Source organism: Parasteatoda tepidariorum, chromosome 5 (genome assembly GCF_043381705.1).
Source record: "Parasteatoda tepidariorum isolate YZ-2023 chromosome 5, CAS_Ptep_4.0, whole genome shotgun sequence".
In the NCBI taxonomy this organism is placed as follows: domain Eukaryota; kingdom Metazoa; phylum Arthropoda; class Arachnida; order Araneae; family Theridiidae; genus Parasteatoda; species Parasteatoda tepidariorum.
This window is the reverse complement of record NC_092208.1, coordinates 61,021,274-61,049,234: the sequence shown is the minus strand read 5'-3', so window position 1 is coordinate 61,049,234 and position 27,961 is coordinate 61,021,274. Positions and strand designations below refer to the sequence as shown.

Below are 27,961 nucleotides of genomic sequence, written 5' to 3'. Positions count from 1 at the left end.
CGAACTGCGTTAATCTCATAAGCCGGAAAACTTAAGGAAAATTTTCTTGGCTGCCAGAAATGTGGCGACATATTGAGAATTAGCATATAAATGCTCTCCGGTCCTTCGCATATACTTAACGCAATATTGGGGCGCCACACTTTTAACAATGGCGCCCATGCAAAGACTCCGGGAGGATTTGCTTTCCATACCCAACCTTAATTAAAGCAAATTCCAGGAGTTGAATACAATTAGAATGAATCCAGAATACTTGTAGTTCGGAGAAGGCTCCTTTTTTCCTTTGTTGGCGCGATTTTTCCTTAAGTGAATGTATATATTAGCCAATATCCATGTAAATGTACTCAATATATTTTTTTTTCTTTTAGAGTAAGAATTGATTAGCTTAAAATTATACTACCTGAAGAATGTTCTATTTCTTTTATTCAGACGCTCTTTTTGCATAGATTTGGGCACATTCAAACTTCTATTGTTGTTGAATCGGGTAAAAAGTCAACTTTTCCAAACCGACGGGGAATTTAAAATTTGAATTGAGGCGAGAATATAAAATAAAAAAAAATGTTTACTTCAAAAAGCGTATAATGGAATTTTAAGCTTATTTTTTAAAAAAGTAAATGTCGAATGGCGATTTAAATTTCTTTTGCTGAATAAATATTGAAGAGTTAAGAATAGATGAGATAGAAATCGTTTGAGTATTCAATTGTAAAGCACTTATTTCTGTAACAGACTTTTGGGAAAACATAATTTAGAACAAAAATAGGCTTATTTCTTATGAAATCTCTTTATTGTATCAGTAATAAATGTTTACTCAAATATAAACCATGCATAATGCAAAAATTTGCAGAGTAGAATTTCGCTATCTATTATCTACCATGCATAAAAATTTTGTGAACATAAAGGCACAATTTTTATATCAAACCAGTTTTAAAATTTCCCAGGAAAACTGTTATACCTACAAACGTTTAACGGAAATTTATTTTTAAAATTTTAGCCGTAATATATAAAAAAAAAACTTTTAATGTGTTTTTAAGATTAGTACGAAATTATAAGAGAATTTTTAACATTAGCACAATGTTTCGAAATAAATATTAAATATTACATTCAAATAAATAAAATATACGTAAAAACGTATTAAAGTCTAACTTCATTCAGATAATTATATTTCATTAAGCTAATACAAACATATATGCATTGTCATTTATTGTGTATTTGTACAAAAATTTTAAGTTGTAAATGAATTTGAAATTTGAGAGTAGTTTTTTAAAGATTTAAGTTTTCAAATTAAAATAAACACCTACATTCGGAGTATCAATTCATGGCTTCAACTCTACAATATAATTTTTAAGCAGTTTGAAACGAAAATAGTAACTCCTCTCAGTGATTTGTATTTTTTCCCATTATAAATCGAAATTAAATATTAAAAACTAAGAATGTATTTTTCATTATTTCAGATCATTTCCAATTTAAAAAGTAATGAAATATTTTAAGTCATTGTTTGAGCCGAGCATTAATGATTATTTTAATTTTTTTAATAATGTAAGAACAAAAGATTTAAATTTTAGTTTTAATCAAATGTTTCTTAAGAATCTGAGATTAAGTAGTTTCTTTTTAACTCAGTACGCAAGAGATTTGATTTTCTTTTCTTTTTCAGGAGCTTATATACTCAATAAAAGATTAATTAATTCTTCCCCTAGCTTCATTTCTTATTTATTTTTGTACTATTAAATTTCTTCTGGGTATTTAATGCATAGGTTTCATTCAAAAATTTCTTTAATTTTGAACGTAATAAAAATCTAAATTATTAGTGTTGAATATCATTGATGAATTTGCAACTACATCAGATTTTTTATTTATATTTCATGTGAAATAAAGGAATCGAAACTAATCTATTTTGCTAATTTAGAAAAATCAGGTTGTAGTACAATAAAGCATTGAAGTTTCATTTCAAAACTTTATTGTTGGATATTAGTTTTTAAATTATGCCGAAGAAACTGAAGAAGAATGAGTTCCAAATGAAAGATAAATTTTCTATCAAAAAATGCAAAGTTTTAGTAATATTGGTCGATTAGTTCCTGTGAAATCGAATTTTAAAAATACAAAATTTTTTAAAATTCAATTACTCAGCAATTATTCTATCGTTTTTGCTCAAATTTTGAACTTTTCCATTAAAAACGGCATTGTTTAAAATGATGTGAAATATTGTATACCTTACAATTCAAAAGTTTTCAACTATTATTAAATAAAAGTATAAATAGTTACTTTAAATTTTTTCTTGCATGGCATTATCTGTCACTAAGTGAATTTTATATTCTGTGTGCAAATATTTTCCAAATCGCTTAAAAAAATTCTTGAGATATGGCGAATCACACAAAAAACTCCTGACCAAACTATTGGGACCATATTTCCCAAATTGCGACTATATAGAGAGGGTCAGAAATCAGCTTAAAAATACGTTTTGTGTCTGATTTTTAACTTAAAATATCGTCGGCCCTACCAATTAGCATAATTGAGATCGCCCGCCCCCCGCGATAAAAAAAAACATTTAAATTGAGTCCTAGAATGTGAAAATACGAGCATTAGATCTAAAGCTATTCAGTGTAGTTTGTTTTTATTATTATTACTATTATTGGCACTGGACAATAAGATTTGCTCTGCTAAAGATGTCACGTTATTTGTTCTCCTAGTTTCAAATTTAGTTAGAGCGTTTGTCAAAAGATAGCGCTACTACCTAAAAGAAACTAATTAGGAACAACAGTGGGGAGTAGATTAAGAACTAAATTAACAGACGCCCGAACAAATATTTCTAATAAAATCAACTGACATTCAGCAAAAATAATATGCTTTTAGAGTAGGTAACATTCTTTTTTAGATGATGGCTTTTAGAAGAGGAAAATATTTCACATATATAGTTAGTTGAAATTGCATTTAAAACTTATATAATCCATGAAATTTTAATGTAGTTTATTTTAACACTTCAAAATCATATAGTCTATCGTTGAGTTAACTGATAACTGTAAATGAAATAATTTTATTTGCAATTTTGCTCTTAAACTAATTTGAAATCTCTTTTTTTTTAGGCTTGAAAATATATCAATGTCAACCGTAGAATTACCAAAATATAACTCAGGTATAGTATTATTCATATAAGTGTATATTTTTAATTTAATATTGCTGTACAAATTATCGAAAATATCCTTTTCCGTTGTTTAATTTTTTATTACATTGGATGTATTTCAATAAACAAATAATATATTAGTTTATCTTTCATATATTTATCAGCGTGCGACCACAAAACGTTTCAAATTTAGATGTTAAGTCTAAAGCATTTGAATGACAGGTCAAAGAAAGTCTTTTTGTTCCTGATGGCGGGAAAATTGGGGCAAGTGTCATCGGTCAAATAGTCTGGCAAAATGCCCGGGTTAAGATATACGTAATAGGGATTTCCATGACAAAAGGGTGCTACATTCGGCGATTCATCACAATTTTTATTTATTTATTTATTTATTGCTTTCTTATCTTCATATATTTATTAAAGCTCATTTTTTCATTATATATTTCGCACTAAGGTATATTTAATTCATTACTTAGTTAGTAGTATGCATATATATTAGGATATATGCCTTTATTTTATATACTACCACCTAATATGCTAAAAAAAATTAAAGAAAATATTAGTATATAATAATTAGAAATAATTGTAAAACTTAATTAAAAATGAAAAGAAAGCAGTTGCTTTTTTTAAGTTTAATACAATCAAGTAGCTTTTTTTATGATCAACCAAGTAGCTTTTTTTATAACCAATCAAAAGTTAGAGCCAAAAATCGAAAGTCTATTGTTTTTTTTTTCTCTTTGGTACACCTTGGTCTTATTACTCCCTGTTTTTTTTTTTGCCAGCTACATACCCTTTTTTTAAAATACAATATTTGTGAGAGATCTTTGTTGTTAAGTTAAGCCATTAAATTAAAAGCAAATGAGATTCGTAAACTTAGGTTCTTCGCTACATATTTATATTTTTTTTAATTGCGTTTCTGATATTTTTGAAGCAAATAAATTTTAAAGTTTGATTTCCTTATGAAAGAAATGAAAGTTTATTACCATTTTTGTGTATGAACTAAGATTTTTTTTCTGTTTTTTTTACTAATCATTCCTAAACAGAAAGAAAAATTGTTTCTCTAAAGTTCAGTACTTGACCAGTAATAAACCTCCTAAATATTTATAAAATATAGATTAAAATGTTAAAGTTAATAACTAAAGTGTAAAGTTAAATAGTGTTAAGTTAATAATGTAAAGTTAAATAATACCCTTACAGAAAAGACGATCCCTTTACGAGAGTTTAGCATTGTTGCATTTTTAATATAAATCCCTGTTCAAAAAATTAAAACAAAATACCATGGATTTTTCGCTCTTTACATGCAAACCAAAAATCTTGTGATGAAACAGGTTAAAATTCGAAAATTTTTGCTGAATTCTGTGAGAAAAAAATACAATTAAAATCAATTAAATTGCGTTCCATTTTAATTTTCATGTTCCAGTCTAAAAATAAATCACAAATACATAGTTCTCAAAACTCTAAAAATTTTCTTTTCGATATCATGCGTACTCACGATTGACAGTTTAAAAAAAATTCTGTTTTAAAATCTCTACAATAATTTTTACATATTATTGCTTTTTCGAAAGAAAAAAAATATTTATTGCAAAATTAGAGGCAAATTACTCTAAAGAGCAAAATTAGCATGCTATAAGCCGTAGAAGCTTTCATTACGAAATCAGTGTTGTGTCTTTATTAATATGATCTTAAAAAATGATGTTTAGTTGGCGTGTTAACAGATGAAACAAACTGGCATTCATCCCAAAAGTGGCAACCCCAGTTTTTCTACTACGTTTAGAGAAGCTTTTCTTTTACTAGAGAATTATAGTTTAGGGATTTTTCGGGGATTCGCGTGTGAAACGTGAACTCCGAGAACATTGGCAGATCATTTAATTTCTCGCAGCTTGTTTTTAGTCAAACCTTTTTTTTTTTGTTTATCTTCACTGTAAATGAAAAATGGCGAGAAGGAAAATTCACGCCCTTTTATCTCTTATTTCACTTATTTTAGAGCGAACTAGTCGTTTAAGAAGTTTACAAGTCAACATTAAAAAGCTCAAAAAAATGTGCGGTAATACAGTACGGTAATTTTATCAGATTTTTTTCCGTATGTAGTATTTCGCAAACATTAACTAAAAAATTTCTAAAAAGTATCATACTATACAAAAGTATTCTACAGTATCTTAAAAATCAGAAGAATTATAAATTCATGTAAAATATTCTTTTTGTGTTCACGTTATTGAACATGTTCAGTTAAAAGAAAATTTCAAAGAATAATTTTAAAATTCTTAAAATTAAGAATTATTTACATTATTTAACAATAAAGTTTGCATAGTTTTAAAACTTCGGATAGACAAAAGGATTTTTTCCAGTCTAGAAAAAAGTCAATCAATTATTGAATTCAGTTAAAATATTTCTTTCATGTTCGCGTTATGAAGCAAATCTCAAAGAATAGGTTTATCCAAAGAGTTTGAAAAAAGTATTCAAAAAATTCTAAAATAAAAAATAGATGTTTAGAAGGCTATGTTTAGAAGAATTGTATAAGTTTTAAACGTTTAATGAAAAGTTCAAAAATATTTTTTTTTACATTGCATCATCCATTTTAAGTACAAGATACAAATTACTGCTTTTTAGAACAAAAACTTTATTTAAAATAAACGGTTTAAGAACTGTAGCATTATATTTTATCTAAAATAGCCATAAGAATAACCAATGGTGTTTTTTTTTTCTAAATCAACAATCATGCATAATTTTCGCATACTAAATTATATGACTATTAATAAAGTTAATCCCCTTAAAAATAATTAGATTAACTTAAAAATGATACCTATTCCCGAATCTAATAGTACAAAAAACAAGTTCGTTATCAACTACAAAACTACATTCTACGGCTTAAGACTGAAAGATGAAAAGTATCTCCTTTTTTTTTTTCTTTTAATTCCGAATCCTTTTCTACTATATCTTTTTTAAATAAAATAAAAAAACCAGGGCTCTTCAGAGGAAAGAAGGCTTTAACTACAAAAAGGAAGAAAAAATTTAAAAAATCACAGACAACGGATCCACAAATAGAGGAGACAAAGGAAAAAAACAAACTATATCTTCCCTTCTGTAAAAGAAATCCGATACAGCAGGCTGTTTCGTCCAACCCTGTGTAAAATTAATGGATCTAAATAAAGCTAGGTTCTTCACTTTACGATCAGTTCAAGAAAAAACTGCGCTGCGATGGTACTGGCCTGCTTTCCAGGTAATCCTGCCCCCATCCCTTGCTCCCACTTTTCCCGAAACTGAGATTACAAGAGAAGAAAACAGACTCTTCTTCTTGGTATTTTCCCCACTTTTTAGACAAAGCTTGTTTAAAAAAGAGGGTTTTGCTTGATTTTTCCAGCACACATTCAGAAAAAACGAATAACAAGGAAGTTGAAAGTTGTACATCTGAATAATTTTTCGGAGAAGGTTACTTGAAACGTTTATGTTGTACTGAAACTATACTTTGAATTATAGTAGCGTCGGAACTATTTTACCATAAATAAACATTTCAACGTACCCCGCTTTACAATTTATTAATAAGTATGAAATCCCTAAAATTTATCCTGCCTTTGTCATTTTTTTCTTATCTGAGTGCACTGTAAAAAATTCCAAATAAATTTAAGGCAAAAAGTACTGGGTATATCAAACGTAAAATCCATTTTATCGCATAATTCATTTTTACCATAAACTTTTATTAGTAATTTTTTCAATTATATTAATTTAATTACAGTGATTCGAATATCTTATAGTAAACACTACTGTAAAAGTTTCGGTATATCATATTCTTTGTCCCGTAAAATTTTACAGTAAAAATGGATTTTTCTGTAAGAAGTACCGTAAATCAAAGTATCGATAATTTTTAACGGTATTTCAATCAGATATTTTTTACATTGTATAAAACAAACTCACTTAACGCGTAGCTCATAAACATAACTTTGCATCATTAAATATAAATTTACCTTTTAAAGTGCTTAATTAGTGATTAAAAACTTTAAAAAATCTAATATCGAACTGATGATAAAAGTACTAAAGTACTTATAGAAAATAATTTTTACAAAATTCGTTTTTTTCATTTTTCTGTGAATAGATTATTTATTTTTGCTAAAAAAATTTTAGTTACAAGTGGTTAAAACCTATTTTATTAAAAATTAATTTAGATTATGTGAAGTAAAAACTTTAGAGTGCCAAAGAAAAGTATGTAGGTCAGCAATATCAAAATGTTAATATATTTATCATTTAATTATATCATATAATAGTAAATTTATCGGATATTAATTTTATTTAGTTAATTAGTCAACTACAATGATCATTTATTTGTTTCCATTTCATTGTTCGGTATAATTTTTCGCATAATTTGGTTATATCAAACGTAAAATCCATTTTATCGCATAATTCATTTTTACCATAAACTTTTATTAGTAATTTTTTCAGTAATATTAATTCTCAAAAACCTGTTTTTAATTTTAACAAATTTACCTTAATTTTGAAAGATAATGTGGTGCAAATTTACTGCAACCTTAATAAGATGTTAAATTGAACAAATTTTCAGTTCTAGTTGAACCATAGCAACATGTAATCAAATTTAAGAATTAGATAATGTGGTAGCTTGTGTTTACATGAAATTTGAGCGATATTATAACTACACGCTCACAAAAAGTATAAAAATTAATTCAGTTACCACCCGATTATGAAACAAAGCTCTATTAAAAGCACATGTCTTTAAAAATTGAAAAACGTTTTAAAAGAAGGAAAAAAGTTTAAATACATCGATCGTTACTTGAATTTAGCTCTTTGCCAGCGTCGCCTACAATGTGCATTTTTTGTGATGCACGAACTGATTTCGGGCAAGAGAAAAATTAACGTTTCTCTTTTGTGAAGCCCGAGCTCAGTTCGTTTCAACTTTAAGACACTTAATTCACTATTTTCCTAATAGATGGCATTAGTTTTTTACCGATTACGACTTCTGTCGAAGGAGGGAAATATGGGTTGGGGTTTTAGGATTTAACATACTATAAAAGATTTCTAAAATTTATGTATAGAAAATCATATTGTTGTGTTTTTATATTATGTTATACTAGTAATTTTATATTTAGCTGCAAAATTTTGTTTAATTTTCTCTAATTGAATTAGATATGTGGGTAATCCATTACTTTTTATGTGTATGTAAAAAGTTATGACTATAGTAGTTATTGCATTTACAATTTTATTTTTGCAATAAAAAAATATTTTCTAACTTTTATAATAATATAAAGAACAAAATTAAACAGTCAAACAAAAATTTCCATTTCTGGTTCATTTTTTCTAAAATATATGTCCCCGTTAAGGGGTTAATTTTTATAAAATTAATAATTGGTCCGTAAATTTTAAAACATCTTTGCTTAAGCGCATTACAAACTTTTATTTTAAATCAGAAAAATTTAATGCATTATACTTAAATTCCAAAAATATGAATATATAAAATGTTTTTATTCATATTTATAAAAAAAACTACATAAAAAATTACTGTCTTTAAAGGGGATTTGCTCCATCTTATTAAATATCTTTAACAAAAATAAAAATAACAATAATTTTCATTCAAAATTGAATTTAAGAAACATGCATTTTAATCCATTTCTATCATAACGCTTCTCCTTTGTAACCCGACTTCACATCAGAACATCGTTGAATAAAATCTGCGCTCAACAATATAGCCTTTTGAGACATAAACAATGCACTTTTAATCTCCCCCAGTATGAAACCAGAGAATACAAATCACGTCAAAAGGTCTGGTACAACAAGGTTGAATTTTAATTGATGTCCCGCAGTGTTTCTTCAATTGAAAGACGACAAACACGTCGCATCATTAATTCCACCACCTTGGAGTTGCTAATCTTGTCAAACACTGCTCAGATTAAATTGCATTAAAAAAGACGGTGTTGCTAAAAATTACTCACAATGCATGAAGAACTAAGAAGTATAATTTAATTTCCAAATGCTTGAATTGCCATTCCTCCTCCAGAGCCATTTTCGCGAATAGATTCAATTGACAACGGCCTAATCCCTGGCATTAAAATCCACCTCCATCCACAAATCAAATTAGACAACGCATCGAAATCTGACGCCATTGCACAGTGAATGATCCCACCAGTGCAAGAGAATGCGAATTTTCCATCACAATTCTTTCTTATTGTAATCTCTTCCACAGAATATTTTTTTTAAAAAGGTGGAGCTATGTTTCCATCAACGTGAGAACTGTTCTTTTTTATTCTTAAAAACTGGGAGGTCTCTTTTGTTTATCACAATCCTTTGTACAAGGTAAGAGCTCTCTGAAGTTTCATTTGCATATGAAGTGGAGTCTCACTGTGTTTGCCTCTTGCCTTATTGATACCTCATTCAAAGTGTAGCACATGTTGCGCTGTATTCATGTTTTATTGTTCAAGCCTTATTAAAGCGAGAAAAGGTGCAAAACTAAAAATTCGCAAGGGTTTTGCATTTATCGATAATAGAATCGCGATTCGCTTTAAATGCTAAGACTGAAAATAGTTTTTTTTTAATGTTATATAAAGGAATATTTTAGACTTACATTTAATACTTCAAATTGTTATTACTAAGGGCTTATATATTTTTGAATAACATTCAAGTAAAGAAAGCATTGTTATTCATTAACCTAAATAGAACGGCGAAATATTTTCTGATTTTGTTAAAATTTCGAAATGAATTTTTGAAAATTTAGATAGATATATTTTGCTATTTTAATGAAATATGTAAATTTTGAAAATAAATCTCAATTACTTTTAGTTCTTGAGACTAGTAAGAATGCCCAAAGCAATTTTTATTAAATCTCAGTGACCAATTAATTTATTGTCAGTGACCAATTAGTGACCAATGCTCAGTGACCAATAAATTACTATCTGATAGATTACTATTTTGACTGTTAGACCCTTTTTAGTCCTTTTTCTCAGTTTTCAGAACCTCTTGTGTCTGTTTACTGATCACGAAGTTTATCTTCTTCCACAAAAATAAGATTCTGTAACCCCGAATCAACCTATTGATTTTTCCGTATGCAATCTGCTTTCTCACCGGACATAGTTTATAACATAATGTTTGATATGATACTTTAAATAAGTTGTGTAGTTTTTATTGTGTAGCGCAGTTAGCTGTTATCGGCTGTTGTGCCATTAGCCATATATACAAATCAATCCAATTTCTGTCTTATTCATTGTTTTAGAGTACTAGTTTTGGCTAATTATTTAATGAAAATCTAGCGTGGCTCAAGATCTTAAGAGCTTGCTTCCTTATAAGGCAGCAAAGTTTCGGATACCAGCAATAGTTGATCAATTTATTTATTGTTGGCGAAAAATATTCCAAAATGTAGACACGATGAATGATTGGTAAGAATTTCCTTACCGTCGGACTAACTATAAAAGGTTTTCATGATTTTCCTCTCTTTGTAAATCAAAAGATGCCTAGTTTCAATAAAGAATATTGAATATTTCTCTAAAAAATTCCAGATAGGCTTCAAGCCGCAAATGGAGTGTAGCTTCTGTTCCTCACAATAAAAGTTCAGAGATTTTAATTAATGAGCCATCATGTCTTATAAAATATAAAAATCAAATTCAGCTAGTAAAAAATTATTTCGTGAATTAAATTAAACAGAAATAAAGTTAGCAAATGCCCATTTTTTGTAAATTAAAAAGAAACATATTGAATTGACTAGTTTTCATCTATTTATATTTTACTAAGAATTTCTTCAGCGTTTAACGTTTTTTTTTCGATGTATCTCAATTAAACTATTCTTAGATACCTGACTTTCAATCAACGGCGAAAAAACAGATTTCTTAATTGCCTAAATTAGTTGAATATTCATATAATGGTTTTGAGGTGTATGTTAAATTAAAACCGAGATGTTCTTGTAGAATCTTTTCCTTAAAAAGACCGATCATTTAACCATTTTTTTTTTGATAACTAACGTTAAATGAGCTTTTAATTAAGGGCAGTGAAAAAAGAAAATAAAAATTATTTCTCCATCTCTCCCGTGGGCAGATGTGCTCTTAGTTCTCATTTTCACGGAGTAATTAAACAGAAAAGACAGAAAAAATATTCTGTCTAAAGAAGGGTGAAAAGAATCTTTTTTTCTTTAAAAAAAATTAAACAAAAATTAAATTGCATGTTTGTGGCGAAAAATTCTTTCTTGATCTCGAACAAAATGTGAGGCATAGCTTTATTTTTTAAAAAAAAGAGTTCAATGTATCTCGAACAACTAGCACCCTTTTTTTCTCGACTTTTTTGCACCACAAATATCTAAGCTCGTAAAATAAAGACGGTGTTCTTTAACATTCCATTGTAGACAACGATAAAAAATATTTTTTTATATATATACATAGCGATTTTTATTGTTTTTGCACTTTCTTTACACGTAATAATCCTTTCTTGACTTTAAAAAAAGTTCAGTTTATACTTATTTTATTACAGAGAAAATGTAATACTTTATTATAATCTGAAATTTGAAAAAGTATAATATTGTAATCGTTTGGGGTAACTTCAGAATTACAAATTTTTTGATGTTATGATGCAATCTAATTTTCCTTCCTATTTTGTATTCTAATGATTAAAAAAAACTCTTTAATATGAATTGTGAATTATCAGAAGGAAAATATAAAAAAGCTTTTATTAAAAAGCTTAGGTTAAAAAATGTGTGCACAGATAAAACATTTTTGCTAACTGTCTGAAGTCTGTACTGAAACGAAAAATGTAAATTTTGTAAATTAGAAAAATGTGAACACTATATGTATAAATAATGCATGCAGTTCTTCATAAACAGTTCAATATTATTTTTTTCTGTTTAATAAAGAAATGCATGATATATGACCTTTAAAATGACTACACAGGGTTTTTTTCAACCAAAATGTTGAAAATATTACAATATTCAATGTCACAAACTCTTTAGCATCTTTTTTTGATTTCGCGATATCGAAAATTGACTGCAAATGCTTATTCTATTACAAAAAAATATGAACATTTATAGAGTCTTCAAATTATCAAAAAAAAAATTACAATGTATTTGCAGCTATATTTTTTCCCTTCCGCTTGAACAAAATTTTATCACATGTTATAAACCATATTTTATTGTTCATTTTACCAAAATCATTATCAAAGTGCTTCCGTAAAAATTGCCGTGAGTTTTGGTGTTTCCTTTAAGCCAGAAACACGGTGAATTTCACCATATGCTGGTAATTTTGACAATTATACATTTTTTCTCAATGCAAGATGCAATGCTTAGAACTAGAAATCGTTCTTTCACGAAGAGCCATAAGAAGTGAAGATGCCAAGTAAAAGATTATTCTCTGAAGCTTATGGGAAATAATTCTTAGAAAAGTACTCATTAAGAAAATCCCAAAAAATCCCTATCATCATGTTTTCCAACATATCAAAATCTAAGAACGTTTGGTTAAGTTAAGGATATTCTTGAAGCCAATTCCATTTCAGAATCCCTGGTTAAATAGCGAGAGCCATCGAAAATGCGTGGCTTTTTTTCATGATGCAACTGCTTGAAAAACTATGACCCAAATGGTCAAACCCCAAGACTCTGCTAAGGGAAACCTAGTCCTTATGAATTTATCAAATACCTTTTGTCTCGTCCATAGAAATACTTGTGTCTTCTTCAAATAATATCATATATTTATATATATATATATATATATATATATTATAGAATTATAGATTTCCTTTCGTGTACTGCTCTGTAATTTCTTTACATTTATTAATGTGTTCTATTTTTGTTCCTCCTCACACTATTGTATTGATATATTTTGCTTTGGCTATATTGATACAATATTAGAAAGCACTCCTTTTTGCGGATATAATCGTGTGAGCTGATGAAGAGATATCTTTTCTTCATTTTGTTTTCCGGATTTTTAATAATTGTTTTCAGATAATTAAAAAAAAAATTTTTTTTTAAATACGTTTGAAAAATATTTTTAATAATTTTCTTCTCTTGTCATTAGTTTTCATTATTTTCCATATTTTCTCAATATATCTGTATATATCTATATATATATATAATTTTACCAAAGTTCTTCGACTTACCACAAAGCTTCGGTTAAAATTATCATATTCTGGTAGATATGACTATTTTTTTTCATTATACCTATTAAACCCATATAAATTGAAAGATGGTAATACAGTCATAAAATTCATGAATTGAAATAAATATATATTTAAATTTGCATCATTATCCATTGACACAAATATTACCTTAATGCCCAACAATAATCTGTGCATCAGTTTTAGAGGACTTACATATCTATTATCATAAGCCTTTTGCGCTTAAACGTATTTATTTTCCATTGTCACATTATTTAATCGCGCTAAACTCATGCCAAAATTTCCCAGAACTGTTATCCAGCTCTGTGTCAGTAATTCATTATTTACCTCTATTTCTCCGCTTCACTTTGTTCATTAGGCCAGGCATTAAATCGGTAAATATCTCGTCACTGCAGAAGGCATTGTATCTTTCTGCCCGAGGAATAAAATAGTACCCGATGCGGTTTTATTTCTTAATCCAATCAGGTTTGAAGGACAGTTTTCCCGCGACTTGTATTTGATTAACCGAACGCAGAAAATCGAATTAAAACAGGAAGCTATTCGTAGAAAGTCGGAATTTAATCTATTGCTCCTAACGTTGGTTATTAAAAATGATGTAAATATTCATAAATTTAAAGCGAAAAGTGGTATATGCTTGCGTTATGAAAACTTTATCACTGTAATATTTACGGGTATAATTTTCATATTGGTTTCATAATATGAGCTTATAACGTTCCGTTTATAGATTAAACTGCAGTGAATAATTTGTAAGCAGAAATTTAAAATGAAATAAAATTTGGAAAATGTAATGTTTAAACTATAAAAATCTTTGATTGCAAAAATATACCTTTTTAAATATTTTTTCCATGTACTTAAGATATTATTTGTGAGCAAACTTGAAATTCTTTAATATTAAGTTAATATAAACTACAATTAAAAAACAATAAGCGTGAACATATAAATGCTAATGTTAGTTGTTTAACAATTGATATGATTTTAATAGTGACATCTCAAATAATTTATCATGAGTTAATAATTCGAATAAAAAATTATATAATATCTATATTTATTAATAAATTTGTTAAATTATGTTATTTGCCAGATTAGAGATTGATCCTAAATTAAGTGCATTATAGTTTTTATTTTAATTTTTACCATGACGTGCTCATTAGTATGGATGAATAAATAATAAAGTGGTACCAAAACTTTATATTTAAAATATGCATAATGTTTATTGCAGACTTATGAATTGTTTAAAATGCTGTTGAATGCATGCATTTATTTGAATGATGATCACTAAAAGCATTTATAACTAAATAAATACCATTTGTTTTAAATTTCGTTTGCTCCCACATTTTGTTCTAACATAATTCTAAGAGATTCTCGCTGCTTAAATGCTTTAATTATTAATGTGGAGGGATACTTTTTAAACAAACAGTTTTTAATAAGAAATTATAAACATTATCGAATTTATTTTGCAAAACTAATTTTTCAATAAACGAAATAAAAATTTTAATAAACAATAAAATATTCAGTATGCCTGCTTTGTAACAGATTGGATCGATAAGAATTCAAAATAAAGATTTTTTTTAAAATATGCTCGATATAAAATATTTTAATTAATTAAAAAACTTCTCTTTATATACTATTCTAAAAAAATATTGTTAATTTCATCACAAATAATTTCAAATAAATTATAGTAATAACAAATTACTACACATTTGGGAGGGATTAAAAAATAATAAAATTTATTTTTAAAAAAATTACTTTTTTAAAATAATTAAATGACCCCTAATTAAATCTAGGGTGAGTAATGCATGCAATGAATTAAATTATTTAAATAAATATGCAAAATAAAAGAATGATTGCTATGATGTAATATGAAAACAATAACAATCAATTTATATAAAGCATTATCAAACATTTAAAAATTAAAAGCTTTCATTAAGTTGAAAATGCATAAAAAAAATAGAAGGAAATATTTTTTATGTCTTAATTTCAGCCCCCTCCCCTAAAAATATATAAAAACTAATGAACTGCTAACTCTAAATAAAAATAAAAAAATTTCCATGAATATAGAAAACCCTAAAAAACTGAGGAAGAAAACGATAAGAAAAAACACCCGTATTGAAAAAGAAAACAAATTTGCGAGCAATATAAACTCTTCCTGTGCCCACCCCCTCCTTACCCATGAATTGCGGTTTAGAATATATATGAAAAAAAAATTGGCTTCCTAGAACCAGGCTGCTCCACTCCACTAGCAGCCATCATTGAACCGAAAATAAAATTTAAATAATATTGGTTGTACTGAATAAATCAGAAGAAAATAAACATAAACTTTAACGGACTGAATTTGAAATAAAATGAGACCAAATAGGAACTGGAAACTGCATTTCTGGGTTTTTGCTGCATGAAAAATTTGTTTCGGCTCGAACTCACTGATGTTGAAGTATGCGATACATTTTACTGCTGCTAAGCGTAAATGAATGGATTTTTTTTATATTTTGATTGTAGAATAAATTCTAAGAATGGGATTTGTGGGCGTTTGTTTTATTCCTACATCTTTGTTTAATGTATTATCATTCATTTTTACGTTGATAATTCACACCAAAGAAAGGAGTAAATGCACGAAATTTTCCAGCAACTGCACATTTTAATTGATCCTGCTTGAACTTGATAAAACATTTCTAAGTTATAACTTGAAGAAAAAAAAGCTTATAGTTTTATTCATAGTTGCTTAAACTTTTGACGACAATATAATTTAATGCAATGATATGGTTCAACGTTGTATTTTTTTTTAATAACGATGATAATTTAAATTTTGTTGACAATATAGTTTGATGTAATCATATGGTTCAATGTTGAATACTTTTTCCTAATGGTGACGATTATTTATATTTTAACCACTATGTAATTTAATGTAGTGATATAATTCAAAGTTCGAAAAAATTTTCTAATGAGGACAATTATTTAAATTTTGACGACAATATAATATAATATAATATAATATAATATAATATAATATAATATAATATAATATAATATAATATAATATAATATAATATAATATAATATAATATAATATAATATAATATAATATAATATAATATAATATAATATAATATAATATAATATAATATAATATAATATAATATAATATAATATAATATAATATAATATAATATAATATAATATAATATAATATAATATAATATAATATAATATAATATAATATAATATAATATAATATAATATAATATAATATAATATAATATAATATAATATAATATAATATAATATAATATAATATAATATAATATAATATAATATAATATAATATAATATAATATAATATAATATAATATAATATAATATAATATAATATAATATAATATAATATAATATAATATAATATAATATAATATAATATAATATAATATAATATAATATAATATAATATAATATAATATAATATAATATAATATAATATAATATAATATAATATAATATAATATAATATAATATAATATAATATAATATAATATAATATAATATAATATAATATAATATAATATAATATAATATAATATAATATAATATAATATAATATAATATAATATAATATAATATAATATAATATAATATAATATAATATAATATAATATAATATAATATAATATAATATAATATAATATAATATAATATAATATAATATAATATAATATAATATAATATAATATAATATAATATAATATAATATAATATAATATAATATAATATAATATAATATAATATAATATAATATAATATAATATAATATAATATAATATAATATAATATAATATAATATAATATAATATAATATAATATAATATAATATAATATAATATAATATAATATAATATAATATAATATAATATAATATAATATAATATAATATAATATAATATAATATAATATAATATAATATAATATAATATAATATAATATAATATAATATAATATAATATAATATAATATAATATAATATAATATAATATAATATAATATAATATAATATAATATAATATAATATAATATAATATAATATAATATAATATAATATAATATAATATAATATAATATAATATAATATAATATAATATAATATAATATAATATAATATAATATAATATAATATAATATAATATAATATAATATAATATAATATAATATAATATAATATAATATAATATAATATAATATAATATAATATAATATAATATAATATAATATAATATAATATAATATAATATAATATAATATAATATAATATAATATAATATAATATAATATAATATAATATAATATAATATAATATAATATAATATAATATAATATAATATAATATAATATAATATAATATAATATAATATAATATAATATAATATAATATAATATAATATAATATAATATAATATAATATAATATAATATAATATAATATAATATAATATAATATAATATAATATAATATAATATAATATAATATAATATAATATAATATAATATAATATAATATAATATAATATAATATAATATAATATAATATAATATAATATAATATAATATAATATAATATAATATAATATAATATAATATAATATAATATAATATAATATAATATAATATAATATAATATAATATAATATAATATAATATAATATAATATAATATAATATAATATAATATAATATAATATAATATAATATAATATAATATAATATAATATAATATAATATAATATAATATAATATAATATAATATAATATAATATAATATAATATAATATAATATAATATAATATAATATAATATAATATAATATAATATAATATAATATAATATAATATAATATAATATAATATAATATAATATAATATAATATAATATAATATAATATAATATAATATAATATAATATAATATAATATAATATAATATAATATAATATAATATAATATAATATAATATAATATAATATAATATAATATAATATAATATAATATAATATAATATAATATAATATAATATAATATAATATAATATAATATAATATAATATAATATAATATAATATAATATAATATAATATAATATAATATAATATAATATAATATAATATAATATAATATAATATAATATAATATAATATAATATAATATAATATAATATAATATAATATAATATAATATAATATAATATAATATAATATAATATAATATAATATAATATAATATAATATAATATAATATAATATAATATAATATAATATAATATAATATAATATAATATAATATAATATAATATAATATAATATAATATAATATAATATAATATAATATAATATAATATAATATAATATAATATAATATAATATAATATAATATAATATAATATAATATAATATAATATAATATAATATAATATAATATAATATAATATAATATAATATAATATAATATAATATAATATAATATAATATAATATAATATAATATAATATAATATAATATAATATAATATAATATAATATAATATAATATAATATAATATAATATAATATAATATAATATAATATAATATAATATAATATAATATAATATAATATAATATAATATAATATAATATAATATAATATAATATAATATAATATAATATAATATAATATAATATAATATAATATAATATAATATAATATAATATAATATAATATAATATAATATAATATAATATAATATAATATAATATAATATAATATAATATAATATAATATAATATAATATAATATAATATAATATAATATAATATAATATAATATAATATAATATAATATAATATAATATAATATAATATAATATAATATAATATAATATAATATAATATAATATAATATAATATAATATAATATAATATAATATAATATAATATAATATAATATAATATAATATAATATAATATAATATAATATAATATAATATAATATAATATAATATAATATAATATAATATAATATAATATAATATAATATAATATAATATAATATAATATAATATAATATAATATAATATAATATAATATAATATAATATAATATAATATAATATAATATAATATAATATAATATAATATAATATAATATAATATAATATAATATAATATAATATAATATAATATAATATAATATAATATAATATAATATAATATAATATAATATAATATAATATAATATAATATAATATAATATAATATAATATAATATAATATAATATAATATAATATAATATAATATAATATAATATAATATAATATAATATAATATAATATAATATAATATAATATAATATAATATAATATAATATAATATAATATAATATAATATAATATAATATAATATAATATAATATAATATAATATAATATAATATAATATAATATAATATAATATAATATAATATAATATAATATAATATAATATAATATAATATAATATAATATAATATAATATAATATAATATAATATAATATAATATAATATAATATAATATAATATAATATAATATAATATAATATAATATAATATAATATAATATAATATAATATAATATAATATAATATAATATAATATAATATAATATAATATAATATAATATAATATAATATAATATAATATAATATAATATAATATAATATAATATAATATAATATAATATAATATAATATAATATAATATAATATAATATAATATAATATAATATAATATAATATAATATAATATAATATAATATAATATAATATAATATAATATAATATAATATAATATAATATAATATAATATAATATAATATAATATAATATAATATAATATAATATAATATAATATAATATAATATAATATAATATAATATAATATAATATAATATAATATAATATAATATAATATAATATAATATAATATAATATAATATAATATAATATAATATAATATAATATAATATAATATAATATAATATAATATAATATAATATAATATAATATAATATAATATAATATAATATAATATAATATAATATAATATAATATAATATAATATAATATAATATAATATAATATAATATAATATAATATAATATAATATAATATAATATAATATAATATAATATAATATAATATAATATAATATAATATAATATAATATAATATAATATAATATAATATAATATAATATAATATAATATNTTTATTGCACATTTTATGGCGTTAAATTATAACACAAAAAAGCAAATAATGATGGGATATAGCCAAAATTAAATAGGCATGCTTATTGTGAGACGACAGATTAATGCTTAACGGGACAACTGAATGCAAATTAATAAGTTGTCCTTTATATTTATTACTGTATATAATAACTGTATATAATAACTGTATATAATAATGTATATAATAATGTATATAATATAAAAAAATAAGTAAAAATAATGACAGATAAATTATTAATATCTGTGTCTTTCTATTACCAAAGCAATTCAAACACATAAAATGTTAATAATAATTGAACTAGAGGCAGAAAGAAAAATTGGTTTAAACCTTTTACATTTTTGTAACTTAGGCACATTTTTGCTCATTTTATGTCGTTAAATTATAACACAAAAAATCAAATAACGATGGGATATGGCTGAAATAAGGCATGCTTATTGTGAGACGATAGATTATTGCTTAACGGGACAACTGAATCCAAATTGATAAGTTGTCCTTTCTTTTTTATTACTGTATATAATGACTAAACGCGTTTATGAAGAAAAAAATAAGTAAAAATATTGACATATAAATTATTGATATCTGTATCTTTCTATTACCAAAGCAATTCAAACATAAAATGTTAATAATAATTGAACTAAAGGCCGAAGGAAAAATTCGTTTAAATCTTTTATTTTTTTGTAACTTAAGCATTTAAGTAAACATTTTTCAAAAATGAGAAAATAATGTATCGTTATGAAATTGATGACAGAAATTTAGTATAAATTCATAAATGTTTTTAACACACTCTTAGGAAACTTTCTAGAATTTTAGAGAAACAGTGCCAAATTTCTCTATGAAATTTTACCAAAACTTAATTGTTTCTTCGAAAAATATTCAATTTTGGACTGACATTTGTTTTAAAAGTAAAAATATAGAAGTACTCATTTTATTTCCAATTTTAAAACATTTAGAAACAGTTAAATAATTACCTATTAACAAAGCAGTTCAAATAAAAATGCAAATACTATGCAAACAAAAGGCAGCGAGACATTTTCAGCTGTGATAAAATAAGTTAAAACTTTTAAATTCCCATAAATTAGGCATTTAAGTAAACATTTTTTTAAAAATAAAGAAATGATTTATCCTTTATAATTCTTTGCTTACATACTTGATTTTTATCACATTATATTACCTTTTTATAACATTTGTTTCTAAAGTAAATAGATCAAAGAATTACTCATTCCATTTCCAATTTTAGAACATTTAGAGAAATTTAAATTAAACTCAACCAAGCCTTTATATTTAAAGACTAATTGTTTGAATTTTAAAATGCATTTTCCTTTTATCAAATGCTTCCTAAATTTAGAAGCAAGACATGAATATTAGGAGTTGGTGTAAGTATGACTTACACCAATCCACGCCACATTTGCAGCTAAAATTGTAGGGAAATCTAAAAAAAGGAGAAAGTTCTACATTTCGATCATTTGTGAATTCCGTCGTGGGTTTATAAACTTCCACCAGTGAAGCATGGGCCTCATTATGCAGTTGATAGTCGGAATATATCTTTGAAACGAAGTTGGGGAGGGGGAAGCACTCCCTCCCTGAAAGTTGAAATAAAAATTGAGAAGAGATAGTACAAGAGCACTACATCAAGCTATGAGCGGTTGTACTTTTATAGCTTTGTCGAAATGATTTCCAATTTCGTAAGCTCGTGGTGTTTTTCGTACTTAAATATTTTCTCTTTTTCTCATCCTCAAGACGTCCAGAAGACGTCCATAAAACCGTTTTTAGATGTTCCATCGCTAATCAACCATGGAACAGGTTGAAACTTTTTCCCCCATATCCTGATTAAAGGAAGATGTTTTTCTCTCTTTCTCGCAAAGATGCGAGATGATTTTGATTTTATTGTTATTGATAAAAAAAAAACTTTCGTTCCTTTTTTTTATCGTCAGGAATTCCCGTCCAAGAAATATTCCGTCATTAAGTATTTTTCTTTCTTTAGTTTTTGAACGGAACTTCGAAGTTTTGAATTCCGCTGATTTCTCTCCCTGGGAACAAATATCTGAACGTTCTTCGCTGATTTCTTTGAAAAAGAACTTTATAACAAATTTTTGAATTTTGTTTTCAATTCGTAATGATTCTTCAGAGAATTTGTAGGACTTTTTTTAAATAAATGTTCGTTGCAACTTTTAAATTGAAACTCTGTTGCCAACAATGCAGTATAACAGCCAATACAATGTTTCCTTGTGAAGATCTATGTCCAGTATTTATAAGGTTACGAATGTAACAATCTGACCTACCTTTATGTATTAAACCTTTTGTAGAATGAATTTCTTTTTCTTTGCGTTAGTAGTTAAATTTACTGATAAAAAGCTTTTAAAAATTAGTTTTAGTACCATTTTATATATTTTCTATGGTAAATGTTTTGTTATTGAAACGTTTTGCGTAGTGTTATCGATACTTTGTTGTAATTATTTCAGAAATTCTTTGAATCAAAAACTTCAAATTTATATTTAGTAGTCATAAATTGCATTATTACAATGGCATTTCTGTTTTTTTTTAAACGGAATTTAGATTAAAAATATTAAAATATACTTTATTTAAACCTTCACTAGGTTATTTTCTGTTCATATTGCAATAGTTTATCGGCAATTCTGGTTTTCAAAACTATACATATTTACAAATTACAAAACTGAAAAGTACATTTAACTAAATAAATGATTATGCCATGGTCTAAGGTATCATGATACAACTACCAAATCTTAACACGTTTACCAAATTTTAGCACATATTTTAAAATCTTTTTTTTTAATTTAACCAAAGCACAACGGTTAAAATTACCTATCTTTTTTGTGTCCCCATAGAGCCATAAACACAGCAAATTTTACCATATTTTGATAGTTTTGACCATGATAGTTTTGATAGTTTTGACCTTATTTTTATCAGTGCAACAATGCAAGCGTTATACAATAACTCTACTTTTTCAAAGCTAAGTTAAGAGCAATTTTAACTAGTTCTATTGTTTGTATCAGTATAAAAAAAATTTTGTACACATTGTCATACTGTGCATATTTATATTGACCTAATTTTCATCAAATCAAAGCTAAATCATAAATAGATTTCACATGAAAAATATTTAAATCATGATTATTCATTTGAATTAGCAACATTTATTTTTCCATTTACTCAAGTTTACGCTTAATATAATGTAACGCTTAGCATAAAAACGCTTGAAAAATAACATATTTACAGCTCTGTAAAAATTTTTAACTCTAATAAAAAATAGTTCAATTATTATATTAAACCCTTTAAGGTAATATTAAAAGAATATTAAATATGATAATCAGTTTACAACATTTCATTGCATATTTTCCGAAAATAAGCCATTTGGAGATTTTTATATAATCAGATTTTTGTGCAGTAACAGTATTCACTCTACACAATTCCCATTACCTGAATCTAGGCATATCTTTATTTATGCTTTGTTTTTATTTTTATCCAAGAGCTAATTTCTACTTCGCGAGGACAGAAAAAAACATTTTCTTCTCATAATACAAAAGACGCAACATTATTCAGACTAGGCGATGAAAATCTCATTTTTACTCAAATTTCTATGCAACTTGGCGACGAAAATTGCCTTTCTTAGTTTTAATATTTATATATTCGTACTTTTGCAGTCGCTTTTTTGGAATGCTTTTATACTGTTACTTTCTCTTACCTTAAATTTTTCTGGAAACTGAAAATCCAACAATTTCACCAAAGCTTGCGATTCATCTAAATGATGATAATACTACAAAATAAATACAACTTTTATGCTTAAAGTAACACTTTTATTTTAGTTTTAAAGTTAGTGTAGAATTTCATTTTTGGAATGTTTTGTTTACTTTTTGCATATTTCAAAACTCAGAGGTAAAAAAAAATAGTAAAGATAGTTTGTTTATTTATTCTGAAGTGTGTTAAACATCTTCTTAGCACAACTTCCTTAAAATTTCTTTAAAAAAAACAGTACATTTGCATTTTCCAAAGAGGAATTGTCTTAGTGAAAATGAAATAAAATTTAGGAAAGCAGATTTTCTTTACCTGGGGTACAAATGCTAGTTAAAAGAAAAACACCCTCACTTATATAGCAGGAAACTTGTATTGATAAAAACAGAATATTTTATTATTAATTTATTAGAATTAATATTTAAATATGAATACTTCATATTATTATTTTAAAATCGTGCAGCATTATTTTAAAAGTTTTAAGTCAACCATATTTGATCTATTGCTTTTATTTCAAAATATATTTAGCTTTAATTCATTATATATTTTAATATTAATCAATTTCTTTTCGAAAAAAATTGGTGGTAAGTGATGATTTGTAAAATCAGAACTAATCTCGAATCTTCGGTTGAGCCCCAATGAAGTAAACAGGTTCGAATCCAAACGGAAGCTGGTTGATGCGATTTTGCTTCCGGTTCACACCGACAACTGTGCTGACATAAAATATCCTCAGTGATAAACAGATCAAGGGTTAGAATTCCCATTACATCGGACTAATCGTTGAAGGTTTTCGTGGTTTTCCACTCCGTGTAACGCAAATGTAAGTTAGTTCCGACAAAAAAAAATCCGCCACGATGAATTTTTTGTCTCAGTGCTTGATCTACGGATTCCCACTGCTTCTGGGTTGGGTTCAGAATTACATGGCTATGTAGTTGAACATTATTAGTCATAAACTTAGAAGTGGGTTGACTGTTCAACGCCAGTTATAGAGTAAAATAAAATAAATATGGTTTCATCAAAAACTCCTCAATAAAGGCTAGTTTATTCCATTGCTTGATCCAGAAGTTCCTTTGTCTTCTGGGTTGAGTTCAAAATTACAAGTCTACGCATTTGAGCAATGATAGTTGTAAGCTCAAAAATAGGCTGGCTCTTCAATTGCTGTTATAATTGTTTTTTTTAAAAAACATAAAAACTTGAAAATAATATTTACATAGCAATTGATCATTTAAATCAAAGTTTCATTTAAATATAAATTATCTAAAAATCCAAAAAATTTATTTTGAATAATATTTTCTTTCCTTATATTCGATGCGATATTTAAATCAAAAAGTTAGAACAGGATTTCAAAGTTAAAAAATAATAATAGCTTTCGATTCTATAGTTATAAATCTATAAGCTAAAATCTTATAAATTGGAGGGAAATAAATTATAAACATTTTAATCTTCTCAAAAAAAAAAGTGTAATCTAAAAAAGATTCTCATTTTAAAACAATCTCTCCTGGCTGAAAATTTAATCAAACAAAATTATTTAATTTCAGGCAAGTATGCAATTAAACTATTAACTAAATTAATTTAAAAGTTTTAATACAAAGTATAAAGTTTAAGAATAAATGTTTTATTATTAACATTTTTAATTATGATGTGTATTTTTTTATTGTGATCGTTACTCTTTTATTCGCCATTAAATGTTTAGATTAATAATTTATTAAGTTTCCTCTTTGTACTTATTTGAGTCTTTTATAAAACTTTAGATATTATTTTCAATTTTTTATTTTAAAATTGATATAAAAGATACCATAATATTTTGTAACGTAAAATTAGCATTGTTTATTTCAAGTTTGGTACAAATAATAATAATAAATATTTAATGAATATTTGCATAAAATTTTTTTATTTGTTTTAGTGTAAATTAAGTGTTATACTGTATTAAAGTAGTTGATTAAGGAAATTGTAAAAACCCACTCCCTATGTAAGAAATCATTCTACAGTTCCACTGTTAAGCTAGTGGAGCACTGTTAAGATAGTGGGTCACAAAATTATCAGGTTTTTATTTTTAGAAAAAAATGAGCAAAAATCAAACGCTTTCTTTTATTTGGGAAAATACGTTGACTAACACTTTTAAATGGTGCCATTTTATTGTTGTAGTTATAGTTAATTTACGTCGCACTAGAGCTGCATGATGGGCTATTGGCGACGATCTGGGAAACACCCCTGAGGATGATCCGAAGACATGCCATCACAATTTTGATCCTCTGCAGAGGGGGTGGCACCCCAGCTTCGGTAGCCCGACGACCTGCACTTTGCGGTAGAAGTCGAGCACTTTACGATAGAACAATTCAACGAGGACCAATACTGCACACCCTCGGTTCCTACGCAGACTGATCCAAGTGGTCACCCACCCGCACACTGACCATAACCATAGCCAGTGATGCTTGACTTCGGTGATCTGCTGGGAATCTGCCATTCTAAGAGATACTCTTCATGAAGTGAAATTCGAGCTAGTAATTCTTTAACATATATGTTAAAAGAATGATTTCTTATGAACCTTTTTAAAAATATCCAACGTTGGACTGGGGGGGCCCTGGAATGCTTAAGTCAGCAAAAAATTAAACATTTCTTAGCAGCCTGTTTAAAATCTTCGTTAATACCCAACCCCAACCCTTACTTTAACAAATTAAAGGCTATTTTTAGAAGGCTCCGTCGTTATATGAAATTAAGCTTTTTTGAGAATAATATGCTATTCTTATTACTGCTGTGAGTTTACAGCTCTTACTTATTACTGTTAAGTCAAATTTAGCCGATCTAAAGCCAGCGCTGTCTGCGCTTATTTTGAAAATGGCGCAAAACGTCAATATGGAAAAAAAACCACAGTTTCGTGAAAATGAAAAGCGTATGTGGTCTAATTTTTTAATATTTAGAGATTTGCAACTTTTGATTTTTAAAATATAAAGATTGTTCATAAAGATTTGAAAAAAACTAAAAATGAAGCGGTGATTATGATTATTTTCATCCAAGTGAAAAAATGTCGAAAATTGGTGATTTTTAAAAAAGTTTAATAACTTTAAAATAGTTAAGCTATTTGTCTGTTCTAAAACCCAGATAAATTATTCACGACAAGATTATGTATCTATAGTTTAAAATCATCACATTGGCTTCAAGTGTAAGGCATTTAAACTAGGGCTTTTTTATTTTCTTTGACGACAGAGTTTCGAAAAACAGCGTTAAAATTACAAATAAACGCGTACTTGCGAAGCGACGCGAGAAACAGGGGAAGAGTTCCAAAAATTTGCGAATTTATCAATAAATAATGCAGCCAAACAGAAAGCCAACTCTGCGCTGTTAGCATTAGATTATAAATAATCTGGCTACATATTAATCACCAAAAAGACTGCAAGAATTTAATATTAACATGTAACCAAAACATTTTTGGGGAAAAGAATAAAGCAGCTTAAAATAAAAAATTTTTAAAAAAAAGGTTTCGATATTTGTTTGTCGCTCACTAAATTAATAAGTTTTACACTTGAATTGAATAAAAAATCAGTCTTTTCGTTGATTGTTAAAAAAAAAAAAAAGAAATACTCATTCATATTCGATTTACACAAAATGCAATAAGAAAAATTAAATAATTGATTTAATTTAATCATGACAGGATTAGGAATGAGAATAAAAAATCCAATTTATGACATCAAAGAAATTTAAAAGCTAGCAAATATGCAATGCCTATAACGGCACCAACATTTCTGATGCTCAGCAT

The 27,961-nt window shown here is 23.4% G+C and overlaps 1 protein-coding gene across 6 annotated transcripts in view; it reads left to right on the top strand.

Annotated features, from left to right (window-relative positions):
• The window catches only part of LOC107440397 (irregular chiasm C-roughest protein), a 437,750-nt gene that overhangs the window by 241,654 nt on the left and 168,135 nt on the right, over nt 1–27,961 (top strand). For 5 of the 6 annotated variants that reach the window (XM_071181525.1, XM_071181523.1, XM_043046457.2 and 2 more), the window contains one exon: nt 3,075–3,124. The exons of the other annotated variant lie outside the window; for it this stretch is intronic. In XM_071181525.1, the coding sequence (XP_071037626.1) occupies nt 3,091–3,124 (34 nt within the window). In that variant the 5' untranslated portion in view covers nt 3,075–3,090. The remainder of the gene's footprint in view (nt 1–3,074; nt 3,125–27,961) is intronic. 6 annotated transcript variants of the gene reach the window in all.